The sequence below is a fragment of the Aquarana catesbeiana genome, linkage group LG12, assembly GCF_042186555.1.
Source record: "Aquarana catesbeiana isolate 2022-GZ linkage group LG12, ASM4218655v1, whole genome shotgun sequence".
Taxonomy (NCBI): Eukaryota; Metazoa; Chordata; class Amphibia; order Anura; family Ranidae; genus Aquarana; species Aquarana catesbeiana.
Genome location: NC_133335.1, coordinates 229,367,271 through 229,382,504, shown reverse-complemented (window position 1 = coordinate 229,382,504; position 15,234 = coordinate 229,367,271). Strand labels below are relative to the sequence as shown.

Sequence of the window (15,234 nt, the reverse complement as noted above, 5' to 3'; positions counted from 1 at the left end):
GGAAGACTCAGAGTGCTTTCTATTCATTCATCTGTGCAGCTGAGGTTGCAGAGAAAAGGACTAATAAAGCTATGGCCTAAGTCACTTTTGACCCGGGGGGGGGGGGGGGGCTGTCAAGTAGGCTGTATTGTGTAGCAATTGTATATAATATACTTATTTTTTTGGATAAAAATGGAGTTGTCCTTTAAGCCTATAGTCTGAATGACGTGTGGTGTCCTTATTCTCTCATCAGGATTCTTTGGGTGGGAACAGCAGAACCGTTATGATTGCGCACATCAGTCCCGCTAACAGTGCCTTTGAGGAGTCCAGAAACACCCTCGCCTATGCCGACCGTGCCAAAAACATAAAGACCCGGGTGAGTGCTCACTGAACTCCTTCAACCCAGCCTATGCTATACTGTCCTTTCAATGGGGTTCAGATCCATAGTATGAAGCATGGTCAGGGGTTGGGGGGTGAAAGTCTACACTTGGACATTAAAAGATTAAAAGTATCTAAAGACAAAACTTTTTGTGTTGAGTTTTTTGGTCCAGTGGAATAGTCAGAACTTTTTGTCAGGTTTTTATTGCCGTTTTGTGTCGCCGTCCACCAGGTCAAGCGGAACCTCTTGAACGTGTCCTACCACATCGCCCAATACACCAGCATCATCTCCGAGCTAAGGAACGAGATCCAGAGACTCAAGGAGAAGATTGATGAGCAAAGCGTCAAACAGATCCGTGGCGAGAGGGGCGACATCCGCAACATCCAGGGTAATCCAACACCTGTCTTTCCGTGTGTCCTGCCCCGGGGCCGGATGGGATTTCTGGTTTGTAGGTTCTGGGTGGACATTCTAAAACATATCTAAACCTAAAAATAAAGAAAAGTAATATATTGCAGAGTACCTGTCCTTGGATGTGGTGGCTGCATTTGTTTTCTTTCTTCAGGCTAAGAACATGTTCACAAAGTACAGAAAATATCTGCAAATCCAAAAGGCCAGTTGGTTAAAATCCAATGTAAGTGTAGCTGAGACATACTGAGACGTCCCAGGTGTGCCTGTCAGGTACAATAAAGCTACACATGGCTGTTTCAAGTCCTAGACAGGGCTTCATGTTTTCCTGTCCAGAACAATAAAGTTACACTTGCATGTAACAAGTTCCAGAAGGGGCTTCATGTTTGCCTGACCGAAACAATAAAGCTACACTTGGGTACATCAAGTCCCAGATGGGAGCTTTGTGTTTCTATGTCTGGAGCAATTTTTAAGGGAAGCTCTTTCATGTATGTGGATGTAATCATCTGATGGTATGTCCAGAGACAAACTTTTTTAAGTTTTGGAGAATGGAGGGTTTAGAACCCCCCCCTGTTTTTTTGCTGTGTCCCAATGGAGAGATGTCTCTTCCTGTTGCAGAAAAACAACAGGAAGTGAGTAGAAATCTCTCCAAAACTAAGATAAATTCATTCTTGGACAATTGTTTCTGGAACAGGTGTTCCCAAAAGAAAACTTCTTCTTGGGGACCTAAATTCCTCATCTCCATATGTGTTCCAGGTCAGGGAAGTGTTGGAGCGGATTCATCAATATTCCTGCCAGGCAGCTAGCAGAAGGAGATATCAGCAGTAGCATGACAGTTTTTTTTTTCTAAAGCCTTGGTGAATGATAATAGCTGATCAAACCTTTTGATCCTGACTCTACTAACCCTGTGCCTTTCCCTCTAGCCGAGGTCCAGCTCCACACTTTGCCCTACGACCGCCGAGAGATAGACCAACTTCGAGAACAGCTGATAAAGGCCTTCAGAGAGCAGATGGACATCCGGAGGCAGCTGATGGAACTGGAGAGCAACCACATGGAAATACAAATGGAGACGTCTCGGCATTTCCTAATCGTCGCAGAGTAAGTTTTCAAAGTTACACATCAACTCAGAGAATTTTCTTGTTTCATAGAAGGAAGCCAAGTTATGGCAAATCGGCACTTTGATAAGGGTACGCATTGTGAGCTGCATGAGCTGACTTGCTTCTAGCCATCATCCCTTGAAGCCCGGCAGTTCATAGTAAGGGCCTTTTTAATGTGACAACAGTTGTTGGCCTTACTGTAGGAGAATTTTTCTGCAGATCTAAAAACACCTGCAGACAGTTGATGGTGATTTGACACACAAGTACAATCTTGACCACCCGTAGACCTTATATTTGAAAGATCTTTAGACGAACACATGTTCAAATCACTTAAACATTCTTGGAAAACGCTTAGCAGGTCTCACCAATGCAGTCTTAGCTCAGTCTCTCCATTCCCAATTCATCTTTAACTGGCCAAATGGGGTGAAACTGATCCTGCTTTGGAGGACATCCTAATTCGAAAATAGTGCCAGCCATTTTCCTGTTCCTGCTCTTTGCCTTGTACTTTTACCCTCAACCCTGCTGCCTTGTTCCTGATCCCAGTTGTGGTTCCCCATTATATGTGCCCTGCATTCCTGTGTTCCCCATTTGTAGGTACACTTAAAAGGGAATTGCCCAGTCCTCCCAGATATAGTAGAGTATGTGACTGCTCTCTTCCTCTCAGGAGGTAGTGCCCAGTTCCTGAGCTGCCAATGGCTGCCTAACTTCTTTGTTGAAGAAGTAGTATAATAGTAGGGGTCTTCAATGTGACAGCATTTGTGGGTCTGACCAAAGCAGAATTTCTGCAGATCTAAAGACACCTGCAGAGAGTTGATGGTGGTTGGAAACACAGGTACATCTTGGCCACCTGTAGATCTTCCATTATATGACCTGATCCCTTCCTCCCAGGAAGTAGTGCCTAATGCCTGAGCTGCCAATGGCTGCCCATCTACCCTGTTGAAGACTGGCACTTCATAGTAGTTCTGGGCATTATTTTAGTAGACTTTCTGAAGATCTAAAAACACAATTATATGACCTGATTTCTTTCTCTGGGGGGGGGGGGGTAGTGCCCAATGCCTGAGCTACCAATTGCTGGTAATTTTCCCAAACTGAAGATTGTCAGTTCATAGTAGGGGTCTGCAATGTGATAGCAGTTGTGTGTGTTACTGTGGTAAACCTTTTGACGATCTAAAAACACCTACAGACAGTTTATGGTGGTTGGACACACAGGCACAATCTTGGGCACCTCTAAATCTTCCAATATGTGAGCGGCTCCTTTCCTCTCAGTAGGTAGTGCCCAATGCCTGAGCTGCCAATAGCTGCCCATCTTGTCTGTTGAAGCCTAGCAGTTCAAAGTAGGAGTCTACTATGTGAGACCTGTTGTGGCCAGACCATAGCAGAATATCTGCAGATCTAAAGACACCTGCAGGCAAGTTTTATGGTGTTTGAACACACCGCCACAATCTTGGGCATCTCTAAATCTTCCAGTATGTGAGCTGCTCTCTTCCTCTCAGTAGGTATTGCCCAATACCTGAGCTGCCAATTGCTGGCCATTTCCCCTAACTGAAGACTGGCAGTTCATAGTAGGGGTCTGCAATGTAACAGCAGTAGTGGGCCTTATTGTTGTAGACTTTCTGAAGATCTAAACACACCTGCAGACCCTAGACAGGTATTAACTGTCACCTAACATTAGGGGAGCAGATCTTTAAACCTCTGTAAGCTTCAACATGGAGACCCGAGCGAGCTCCAACAGATGGACAGAGAGGTGGAGGGGAGGGGGGGTTGCTGGAAAGGTAGGTTGAAGGGTGAGAGGATGGCCTATCATGACAGCCTGTCTCATTTTCCTAGAATTTTTCTTTTTATGTGGACAGCCCCTTCCTGGGCTCTTACCCAGCTTGGTTCCCGGGTATGATGGTGTATTGCTTACAAACACTCTATGACAGCTAATTCCAATTTTTGTGACTTTCAAAGTTGGGAGCAAGAAAAGACCCGGCGAGTCCGCAAATGGAGGGAAGAGCTGCGGATGGAACCCTATGGAAAGGACGACAGCGAGAAGGACTCTGACACGGGCGACGACCAGTCTGACATCATGGAGCCGCAGGAGGTCACCACAGCCCGGGAGAACATCCAGGCGCTGGTGGGAGACCAAGGAAGACTCCACAGGCAGAAGGTATAATGGCAGATTAGTATTTCTAAATAGATATTAGACACGTGCAACTGATTTCGTTACAAATTGAAATTTAGACAAGATTTTCGTTTATTTAGAGATTCGAATATATCCAAATTTCCAAAATAGTAATGAATTTTTAATGAATTTTTAAATAAGTTATAATGAAACAAATGATTCAATATCGAAAATGCATTTGAATTTGAAATGGAAACATATTACAATAAATACAGTAAGGTATAAAAGTGAAATAAGATGATGATTGAAAATAGGCTGCTTTATAGAATAGAAAATAAAAGAATAGAATAGAAAAAAACAGAATAGAATAGAAAAAAAAAAACAGAATAGAATATAAAAGAATAAAATAAAACTATAGAATAATGTAGAACGGAAAATAAAAGAATAGAGTACTCTATTTGAATTCAAGCTTATTCTATTCGAATTTCGGAAGACGATTATATTCTTATTCTTTCTATTTTATTATATTCTATTGTTTTTTACTATTCTGTTTTCATTTCCTATTCTATTTTATTCTATTCTTTTATTTTCTGTTCTGTTTTGGATACATCCGAATTTCCGAATAACAAAAAATTAGTCTGAATTTCGATTCGGAACAAAACGAACCCGCACGTGTCTATTTACTTCTACCCAAACCTAACCAAAACCTGAAATAAAAGTTTTGCCTGGAGTTGGGCTTTAAAGGAAATCTGTACTGAGAGAATAATATTGCTGCCATTTTTAATAAATGCTAATCGCCTGGCCGTGATGCTTATCAAATGGGTTCAGAACTTGGAGTCACTGACCAGGAATGAGTACAAGCTTGGCTTATCATGTGACCGCCGTGATTGGCTGTTACAGTTGTTGCATGATTGGGAGCCAGCGGGACTGACAGTCTTTGACAGCTGAGCGTGCTCCCGCCACGGAAGTTTTTGCCACCCATGGTGACCATGCTGTACATCTTGGAGCGCCTGCTGGTGGACGTTGGTGTCCAGAAAGCCCATCCTTGTACACCTGTAACAGCAAAGACGCTGCACTCCTAAACAGCTGAAACTGTGAATGAATGAAAAGCAGCTTCAGGCTGGCTCCTTCCAGCCCACGCCCACTAACGTGTTTCGCCCCTGTGGGCTTAGTCATAGCAGTCCTAGATCTCTATGACTAAGCCCACAGTGGCGAAACACGTCAGCATGCGTGGCCTGGGAGAAGCCAGCCTGAAGCTGCTTTTCATTCATTTATAGTTTCAGCTGTTTTCGCTTTTACATGCTTTTGCCACCCATAGTCGCATATGTGCTGCATGGGGCGCTAAGGCCCACCCACTTTGCCACTGCACATACGCATTACAGAGGATAAATTAGGAATCCTGGGAGGAGGACCCATTTGAGTCTGTGAATCAAATGCAGGGAAAGCAGAGGCAGTCAGGCAAAGAGTATTGCTAGAAGGCGGTCCGCAATAGCAGCCCCCGCTTTTGTCTCCTTTAAACCATTGTGTTTGGAGTTCTACTTTAAATGTACCCTACAAGGTCCCTGCCCTTGTAGCGCCCCCTCTTTTTCCAGTGCCCGTCTCCGTAGGGGCTCATTCGCATAGCTCTGCCAGCAAGAGCCTGCGTTCCATGCAGAAAATATCCACATGCCGTGTGAATAAAGAATACATTTCCCCCGTGTGAGCTTTGCAGCACCCGCCCCCCCCACCCCCTATTATTAACACCGTCATCCTCTTCCCACACAGCTGGAGCTGGAGAGAAGATTTCGGGAGATCCGTCAGCGAGCGCGGCGGCTGGAGGAGATTTTACCGAAGAGGATCAGCTCGGAGGAGCAGAGGGAGGTCCTGAGCCTGCTGTGTAAGGTGCACGAGCTGGAGATCGAGAACACCGAGATGCAGTCGCACGCCCTGCTGAAGGACAACATGATCCGCCAGAAGAACTACATGGTGCAGAGGTTCGAGCAGCATCGCTGCATCTGTGACGAGATCATCCGGCAGCAGAGGAGGATCATCGCAGGTAAATGCAATGCAGGGATCTGATGCCATACTTCAACTCAAAACCATAATCTTATTTCATTTGGGAGGGGGGGGGGGCATATTTGTATATCTGTCCATCCAGTCCTGAGATTCACACAGCTCGGCCACACAGCACCTTTCTTTTGGTGGTATTTAATCACCGCTGCAGGTTTTTATTTTTTTGCTAAAGAAACAAATAAAGACTGAAAAAAAATGTATTTTTTTTATAGTTTGTTAAAATTTTTAGCAAACAGGTAACTTTTCTTTTTCACTAATGGGTACTAATGAGGTGACACTGATGAGGCGGCACTGGTGGGCCCTGATAAGGCAGCACTGATGGTCACTGATAAGGTGGCACTAATGGGCACTGATGAGGCAGCACTGATGGGCACTGATGAGACGGCACTGGTGGGCACTGATAAGCGGCACTGATAGGTGGCATTGATTGGCACTGATATGTGACATTGATGAGCACTGATAGGTGGCACTGAAGGGCACTGAGAGGTGGCACTGATAGGCAGCACTAATAGGTGGCACTAATATGTGGCACTGATAGGCGACACTGATGGGCAGCACTGATGGGCACTGATTGGCAGCACTAGTGGGCACTAATTAGCAGTACTTATGGGCACTGATAGGTGGCACTGGTGGGCACTGATGAGCATCACTGATAGGTGACACTGATGATGAGGCACTGATGGGCACTGATTGGCAGCACTGATAGGTGCCACCGGTGGGCACTAATTGGCAGCACTGGTGGGCACTGATTGGCAGCACTAGTGGGCACTAATTAGCAGTACTTATGGGCACTGATAGGTGGCACTGATGAGCAGCACTGATAGTGCCCATCAGTGCCTCATCATCAGTGTCACCTATCAGTGATGCTCATCAGTGCCCACCAGTGCCACCCATCAGTGCCCATAAGTACTGCTAATTAGTGCCCATCAGTGCCTCATCATCAGTGTCACCTATCAGTGATGCTCATCAGTGCCCACCAGTGCCACCCATCAGTGCCCATAAGTACTGCTAATTAGTGCCCACTAGTGCTGTCAATCAGTGCCCACCAGTGCCCATCAGTGCCTCATCATCAGTGTCACCTGACAGGTGCCACTGGTGGCCACTGATTGGCAGCACTGGTAGGCACTGATTGGCAGCTGTGCCCATAAGTACTGCTAATTAGTGCCCACTAGTGCTGTCAATCAGTGCCCACCAGTGCCCATCAGTGCCTCATCATCAGTGTCACCTGATAGGTGCCACTGGTGGACACTGATTGGCAGCACTGGTAGGCAATGATTGGCAGCACTAGTGGGCACCAATTAGCAGTACTTATGGACACTGATAGGTGACACTGATGAGCAGCACTGCCGATGTCCCTGTAACAGAAGCTGGTTACCGGCTTTCTTCTTTTCTCCTCACACTTTCAGCAAATAGCCGGCTTCTGTATACTTCTGTGATCAGCTGTCTCTACGATCACAGAGCCAGAGCGCGCTGCAGGGGGCGCACAAGCAGCACAATCACGGGAGGACATCTATGGACGCCCTGCTGGCACTGGAAGCCCTCGCTGTAGCCGTTTTTCGGCTATAGCATGGACGGAAAGTGGTTAACTAACATTTACAGGCCCTGTCCCTCCCCCAACCTGTGAAAAGAGAAACAGCACACTGATGAGTTCACCTCTCTGAGACGAGAGGGCCTGGCTCGCAGTCTCCGCTCTAATTCATCCCAAAGGGGTTCTATGTTGAGGTCAGGACTCTGTGCAGACCAGTCAAGTTCCTCTACCCCAAACTCGCTCATCCATGTCTTTATGGACCTTGCTTTGTGCACTGGTCTAAATCATTCGGTGGAGGGGGGATTATGATGTGGGGTTGTTTTTCAGGGGTTGGGCTTGGCTCCTTAGTTCCAGTGAAGGGAACTTTTAAGGCGTCAGCATACCAAGACATTTTGGACAATTTCATGCTCCCAACTTTGTGGGAACAGTTTGGGGATGACCCCTTCCTGTTCCAACATGACTGCCCACCAGTGCACAAAGCAAGGTCCATAAAGACATGGATGAGCGAGTTTTGTGTAGAGGAACTTGACTGGCCTGCACCTCAACCTGATAGAACAACATTAGGATGAATTGGAGCGGAGACTGTGAGCCAGACTTTCTCATCCAACATCGGTGCCTGACCTCACAAATGCTCTTCTGGAAGAATGGTCAAACATTCCCATAGACACACTCCTAAACCTTGTGGACGGCCTTCCCAGAAGAGTTGAAGCTGTTATAGCTGCAAAGGGTGGGCCAACTCAATATTGAACCCTACGGACTAAGACTGGGATGCCATTAAAGTTCATGTGCGTGTAAAGGCAGGCGTCCCAATACTTTTGACAATATAGTGTAGCAGTCAACCAGAAATAACCCTGCTGAAGTCAGATCAACATACAGTGGATTCTGATTGGCTGTTGTGGGTTACTATGCTTTTTTTATTCTAAAAGTTTTTATTGAACAGCACTGAAAAAATACTTGTGTTATTGTATCCTAAGAGAAAAAAAGGCATTTGGACATGAAGGTGTTTATGAATAAATTAATTTTGCTTTCACTATCATTACTAGACTATCGTCCCAATTCATTAAGCATTTACAAATATCATTGATTTTCTCAATTATCTGAAAAACTTTAACTTTATTATCTACAAATATAAAATAATAAATGTAGGCAATAATTCTGCTTGCCTTTAAAGGCCCAACAGAGGTTACTTTGTATAGAACATCTCCCGGTCGCAGTATATTTATATCGCCCCATCCATCATTTGCCTAATTTTCTTCTGTGTTGTGTATAAAATGCTTTGATGGTCTTTTTATTGGTATAACTCCTGATAACTCATTTTACAGATCACAACTTGGCCATCCCGCACCGTCTGGAGGACCTGTATGAAGTCTACCTCCGGGAGCTGGAAGAGGGCACCTTAGAACGTATTAGTCTCATTGACCGATCTTCAGTTTTGACTTTGAAGGTTCGTTCAGCTACCGAATCTGTTGACTGTGTGAATCTGGGGCAAGACAGTCCCACTAGATTTTTTAGTTTAGCTCAGTTCTCACCATTACAAAGCTACCGAGAAGAACATTATTGGGTGGAGGTTCTACCTAAGAAGGAAAACCAGTCCCTCAACACACAGGCCCAGCCACAGTCATGTTGGTCTTCCCTGCTGGCATCACACAGGGTAGATGGGAGCAAGGATGTGGAACTGTGCCCCCTACAGTGCTGCTAACTTCGGTGTAACGCCCTGTGGCCATTCTCAGCCCCCTTTGTACCGGCTGTCCATGGTTGCCCCGGAGCTTGCTTTCTAGTAAATAGAAGGTAGTTGCAAATGCCTGGTGTGTTTTCTGCGTCAGCTGTGGGTAGATGGAGTTGGAGCAAGTGTGGCATCTGTAGCTGTCAGAGTAGACATGAATCTTCTCCCTGTTGGCTGCTAACCACTGATCTGGGGATTGCGTGTGGTGTAGAGGCGCCCTCCCTACCACTGCGCCCTGGGCGCCTGTTCCTCCTGCCCGTCCCTTGTCCCGGCCCCGAGCAAGGAGCGCGAAAGGAGTCCGGTGCTACTCACATGCTGGGAATTATTATTGACCAAGGTCATAACAATTCTTCACCTGACTGCAGTTTTGCAAAGTTGACATATGCTAGTAAAACTGTGCATAGCATTGCAACTACCTATTGTATCCGGGCAAATTTTACAGAGTTGTTAGCATAAATTGGACCTGCATTTAATAGTAAATGTTAACAAAAATTTCCTTTTTTATTATTATCAAAGTTTTATTATCAATACTGGCCGAAATAGTAAAAAAAAATGTTTTTTTTTTTTTTTGGAAATGTAGCTCTATCTTTCTTGCCATTACCATGACCCACCACCAAAAAGCAACTCAAAAAAAAAAAATTCTCAGCTCCTAACATACTAGTGGATATCATATATGTCTGTTATTTGTTGTATGTACCCAAAGCAGAGTGCCCTGAAACAATGGTGCATATTTTGTCTTTTATTTTAATCCTAACTAAAATAAACTGACACTAAATTTAAATAAAACTAAATATAAAACTTTTGAATCTTATCTGAATGATATATATAGATATATCTATATATATATAGATATATATAGATATATCTATATAGATATATCTCTCTCTATATATATATATATATATATATATATATCTATATATATATATTATATTATATTATATTATATTATATATTATATTATATTTCTTGCGTGTACCCCTGGTAGGGCCCAGAAATGATAGAGCATACTTTTTTTAATCTTACCTAAAAAACACTGACACTAAATAGAAATAAAATTAAAAAGTGTATGTGTGTGTGTATATATATAATTATTATTATTACAACAATAATATTTATTTATTTATTAAATGTTTTGCTTGTAAATGTTTTTGCTGGTTGTAGGACCTAGAAACAATAGTGCACATTTTGTTTTTTGTTTTTTTTGTTTTTTATCCTACCTAAGACACACTGACACTAAATACAAAAAAAAACAATGTCCACAGAAAATCAGACACATATTGTACATCTGCGATACCTGGGAGTGTTCCTTTAATTGTGAATGCACGGGGGCCATGTTGTTTTATTGTGTGATATCATACACTGAGCGGACCTTCATCCCCTCCATTGCAGGACAGCCAGAGCTCCTTACCGAAAATCCCTCAGATCACCGCTGAGGAGACCTCCCAGGAACCGGACTCGGACCAAGAGAGCGTGAGAACCTTCGGATCCGACAACCGCAATCTCCATTACAGGGAGTCGTACCGCCGAATCTTACCGCGACTTCTCTCCGACGCTGAGAGGTGAGGAGATGGTCTTGTCTGTGAAGAACGTCTTCTGTGTCCCGACTGTTCCCTCCGGATTTATCATTATATTGCAGCATACCTGTCTTTGATGTACTGGCTGTATTCGTTTTCTGATTTCACACTTCTTTTTTTTTTTTCTTTTTTTTCACCTGGTGATCCTACCACATCCTGTCTTAGGGAGACAACGCTCACTCATCGTACTGTATGGAGGAGCAGTGTTGTCACCCTTGGACAGGATGGAACGTGGATAAGGATCCTTATTTTAACCTGTGTAGTTTTGAAATCTCGTTAGACTTAACTAAAAATAACTGTCATTTGGAATCAGCCGAAATTAACTGTCACTTTTTTTGAAAATAAGGATCTCATTCCTGTGTGTTAGTTTTGTGAATGATCATACCTCCCAACTGTCCCTGATTTCGAGGGACTGTCCCTGATTTGGAGCAATGTCCTTCTGTCCCTCATTCCTCCTTATTTGTCCCTCATTTTGGTCTGATCTATATAAATGTAGATAAAATGCACTTTTTATCTATCAAAAAGTGTTTCCCAGTGCTAAACCTTTCATCTGATTTGTAAATTCTAAAAGCCAATATAAAGGAATAGTAGTGGTAAAAAAAAGCACTTGTGGGTTTAACCAATCTTGTTTTTTTTTTTGGACAATTCTCCTTTAAGGGGGCGTGGCAAGGGTGTGTGTCCTATGGCTGCATACTTTTGCTGATAGGTGTCCCTCATTCCCATCTCAAAAAGTTGGGAGGTATGAATGATGTCTATTTTTTCTTTAGCTTTCTATGTACATTGCCTGAAGTTATAACATGAATAAGAGGGTTTCAAATGCACTCTTAGATCCTTTTTTTTTTAACAGTGATACCAATAAAGTGTTTAAAACCAGCCCTCGTGCCCGTTACCTTAAGAATTCCACAGTGGTGACTCCACCTCCAATTCACGTGAATGGGATGGTCAGCAAGGAGGTAAGTGATTTGGATTTTACTTGCCATTGGAAGAAGAGCTCAGATTTTGAGAAATTGAGCCGTAAGGTGCCCGTTTTGGAGCACTGAGATCTCCTAAAGCTACAGAAAACTGTTTGATGTGCTCCTCCTGGGAGGCCTCTGTAGATAACTCCGCCCCCAGCTTCCCCTTCCACAGCAAACAGCCTCTGCTGAGACCTAGGCACACTAGAATGATATTGCCCTTCGGTACAAGCTCCGCCTCTTGTCATGTGATTTTTCATTTTTGTTTCATGCTATAGTGAGTTCCTAGAAGCAGCCTGGGGTTTTTCTTTATGTACAGATCCATTTTTTTATTGTACAGAGAACTGAAGAAGAAAAAGGAGAAATGGTTTCTTGTTTCCTGAACTATAAATAGTCTTGAGACTCCCCTCATCACTCCCTGCGTCCCCTCACCCCTCCCACTCCCTGCCTGTTCCTGTGTTGAAAGGTATTGAATTAAGCCTGCCTGTGCTAAGTGGGAGGGTCTGCCTACATGATCATGTGATCACAGCCAGTGCTGCAATAAAAAAAAAAATCCTTGCACCCCAGGCATCTCTGTAGACGTGTTGCGCTCTTTCCAGGTAGCTTAATGCAGGACATTACTGGTAGCAATTTGTTCTGAGGAAGCAAAATACATGGGGAAAAGGCTGAGGATCGTGCAAAATCCTCCCTACAACCGAAGTACCGTTGCCATGTCTGCATGGAATTTTTTTGTGGGGGCTGGGGGACACTGTTGGGGGCACTAATGGGGCCTGGAGGCTTGACAGCAATCTAGGGGGCACTGTGTGAGGCTGAGAGGCACTGGGGGAGGTTGGTGGTTACTGAGGGCTCGTGGGGGCACTGGGGGAGGCTCTGTTGGAGGTTGAGAGGAGCTGTTGGAGGTTGGGTGGCACTGTGACAGTTTGGGAGGCATTGTGAGAGGTTGGGAAGCACTGTGAGAGGTTGGGAGGCATTGTGAGAGGTTGGGGGGCATTGTGGGTGGCACTGTGGGAGGTTGGGCGGCACTGTGGGAGGTTGGGAGGAACTGTAGGAATTTGGGAAGCACTGTGGGAGGTTGGAAGGCACTCTGGGAGGTTGGAAAGCACTGTGGGAGGTTGGGAGGCACTGTGGGAGGTTGGAAGGGACTGTGAGAGGTTGGGAGGCACTTTGAGATGTTGGAAGGGACTGTGAGAGGTTGGGAGGCACTTTGGCAGCTGTGTGGCATTGTGAGAGATTGGGTGGCACTCTGGGAGGTTGGGAGGCACTGTGTGAGGTTGGGAGGCACTGTGGGAGGTGGGAGGTTGGGAGGCACTGTGGGAGGTTGGGAGGAACTGTGAGAGTTTGGGAGGCACTGTGGGAGGTTGGGAGGCATTCTGAGAGGTTGGAGGCACTGTGGGAGGTTAAGTGGCACTTTGGAAGTTTAGGGGCCTGTACCTAGCTGGAGGCCCAGGAGGAGGGAGGCCATGGCCTGGTGGTTGAGAACCAGTGGTCCTAGAGGGTGGGTTTGTTTGCCTGGAGTTCCACTTTAATTACAAAATTTTCTACTTTTGCAGTCATTTCCACGGAGCAATCTGGTGAGCGTTAGCCAGTACATGAACTCCTCTCCTGAGAGCATCGATAAGGTCGCTTTAACTCGCAAAGGTAAGTAGCAGGAAAATATTACTGTGTCACATCCCCACCCACTGATTTCATTTTTGGGGGCAATTTGAGGAGGTGCTATGACTTTCCTGTCCTGTGTGGATTACAGCAGAACACCAGCCACAATGCTCAAAAAGAAATGAAAATGTATGTAAAGCCAGATTTTTTTTTTCTTTTTAAATTTTTGGATGGAGTAAGGAATGGTTAGAACCACATGGGCAGGACTGACCTCCCAATCACATGTTCAGGAGCCCGTCCCACCAGCTGCCTTCGCTTATAGGGCAGCCTATTCATTTTGTGTCACTTTTTATTACAGAAAAGAAGGAGATTCTCAGCAGCATTAAAAATATCTCGGTGAAGGCGGCCAGACGGCGTTCCCGGGTCATCGAGGGTGACCGCCTCCAGCCTCTTCAGCCGATGAAGGAGAGGAGCAACCTGTCCGTCCACTCGCTGAGCGAGAGCGAGGACAACCCATTCCGAGACCAGCGGGTGCCCGCTTTGCCACTCCACCACGCCGCCAGTGAAGATAACCTTTCCACCAGCACCGGGGAGATGGTGGTGGCACTGGCGGGAGGAAACCATGGGAGGGATTCTCCAGGATTCTGGCAGCACGTGCCAAAGAAAGGGGCCCAGAAGCAGGAGAAGAGGGAGGAGACGCAGGAGGTGAAACGCAGGAAGAAGAGGTCGCGGTCCTTTGAGGTCACCGGCCAGGGGGTAAGGGTTGAAGAATGGTGAGATTTAGAATGATATTCCAGATCGTGAGGCTTCTGTACAGGTCACCAAAACCAGTGTTCAGGTTTGTCCTGACTCTCCTGATCTGAATGCTTATTCTGGGTTGTATAGACAGCCAGGGAACAAGCATTTTCAGGAGTAGTTCAGTTTCCGGGTATGTATACCTGTTGTGCCCATTATGAGGGGTTCCCACCATCCCTGTGCTGAGTTCCCAGGTCTGTACTCCTGCTGTGCCCATTATGAGTGGTTCCCACCATCCCTGTGCTGAGTTCCCAGGTCTGTACACCTGCTGTGCCCATTATGAGGGGTTCCCACCATCCCTGTGCTGAGTTCCCAGGTCTGTACACCTGCTGTGCCCATTATGAGGGGTTCCCACTATCCCCGTGCTGAGTTTCCGGGTCTGTACACCCGCTGTGCCCATTTTGAGGGGTTCGCACCAACCCTGTGCTGAGTTCCAGGGTCTGTTCAACCACTGTGTCCATTATGAGGGGTTCCCACCATCTCTGTGCTAAGTTCCTGGGTCTTTACACCTGCTGTGCCCATTATGAAGGGTTTCCAACATCCCTGTTGGATATCGTGTTAGGTTTTATATTACGGAAAATGTTTCAGGTGAGTCGGAGACACATAATGTAGTCAGGGGCCGCCTCTGTCCACCAGGCTCCGCCCATAAATGCAAAGATCATTTTTTGGGACTCCCCCTTTAATGAAGGATTTCTTGTGCTTCTGCAGTTGATCAGACCAAAGAACCACCCCTCCCGAAACAGAATCCTGGAGAGCAATTCTGAACACAAGATCCAGACGAACGGCCCTCAGGGAGGAAACGGCCGCGCTCCAGGGAAGGTCGCACTGCCTATAGCGCAGGTCAGACTTCCGCAGAACCATACTGGTGAGTGACCTCAGGGCAGATATCAGAGGCACCAACAATGCAGCTCTGTAATCACTAATACATCATGATATTTATTTATTATAAATACATGCAATATAAGTACCGGAATGTGACCTATTATCAGCCTCTTGCAGTACAGCAGAGCTCAGACTGGGGGAGGGAGAAGCAGCACACAAGGCAAGTC

The 15,234-nt window shown here is 45.6% G+C and overlaps 1 protein-coding gene across 1 annotated transcript in view; it reads left to right on the top strand.

The window, feature by feature from the left end:
• The window catches only part of KIF19 (kinesin family member 19), an 82,775-nt gene that overhangs the window by 59,159 nt on the left and 8,382 nt on the right, over nt 1-15,234 (top strand). The window contains exons 9-19 of the mRNA XM_073606882.1: nt 233-355; nt 590-746; nt 1,687-1,861; nt 3,811-4,009; nt 5,729-5,999; nt 8,867-8,988; nt 10,660-10,829; nt 11,692-11,797; nt 13,348-13,435; nt 13,749-14,146; nt 14,894-15,050. Coding sequence (XP_073462983.1) covers nt 233-355; nt 590-746; nt 1,687-1,861; nt 3,811-4,009; nt 5,729-5,999; nt 8,867-8,988; nt 10,660-10,829; nt 11,692-11,797; nt 13,348-13,435; nt 13,749-14,146; nt 14,894-15,050 — 1,966 coding nt within the window. The remainder of the gene's footprint in view (nt 1-232; nt 356-589; nt 747-1,686; nt 1,862-3,810; nt 4,010-5,728; nt 6,000-8,866; nt 8,989-10,659; nt 10,830-11,691; nt 11,798-13,347; nt 13,436-13,748; nt 14,147-14,893; nt 15,051-15,234) is intronic.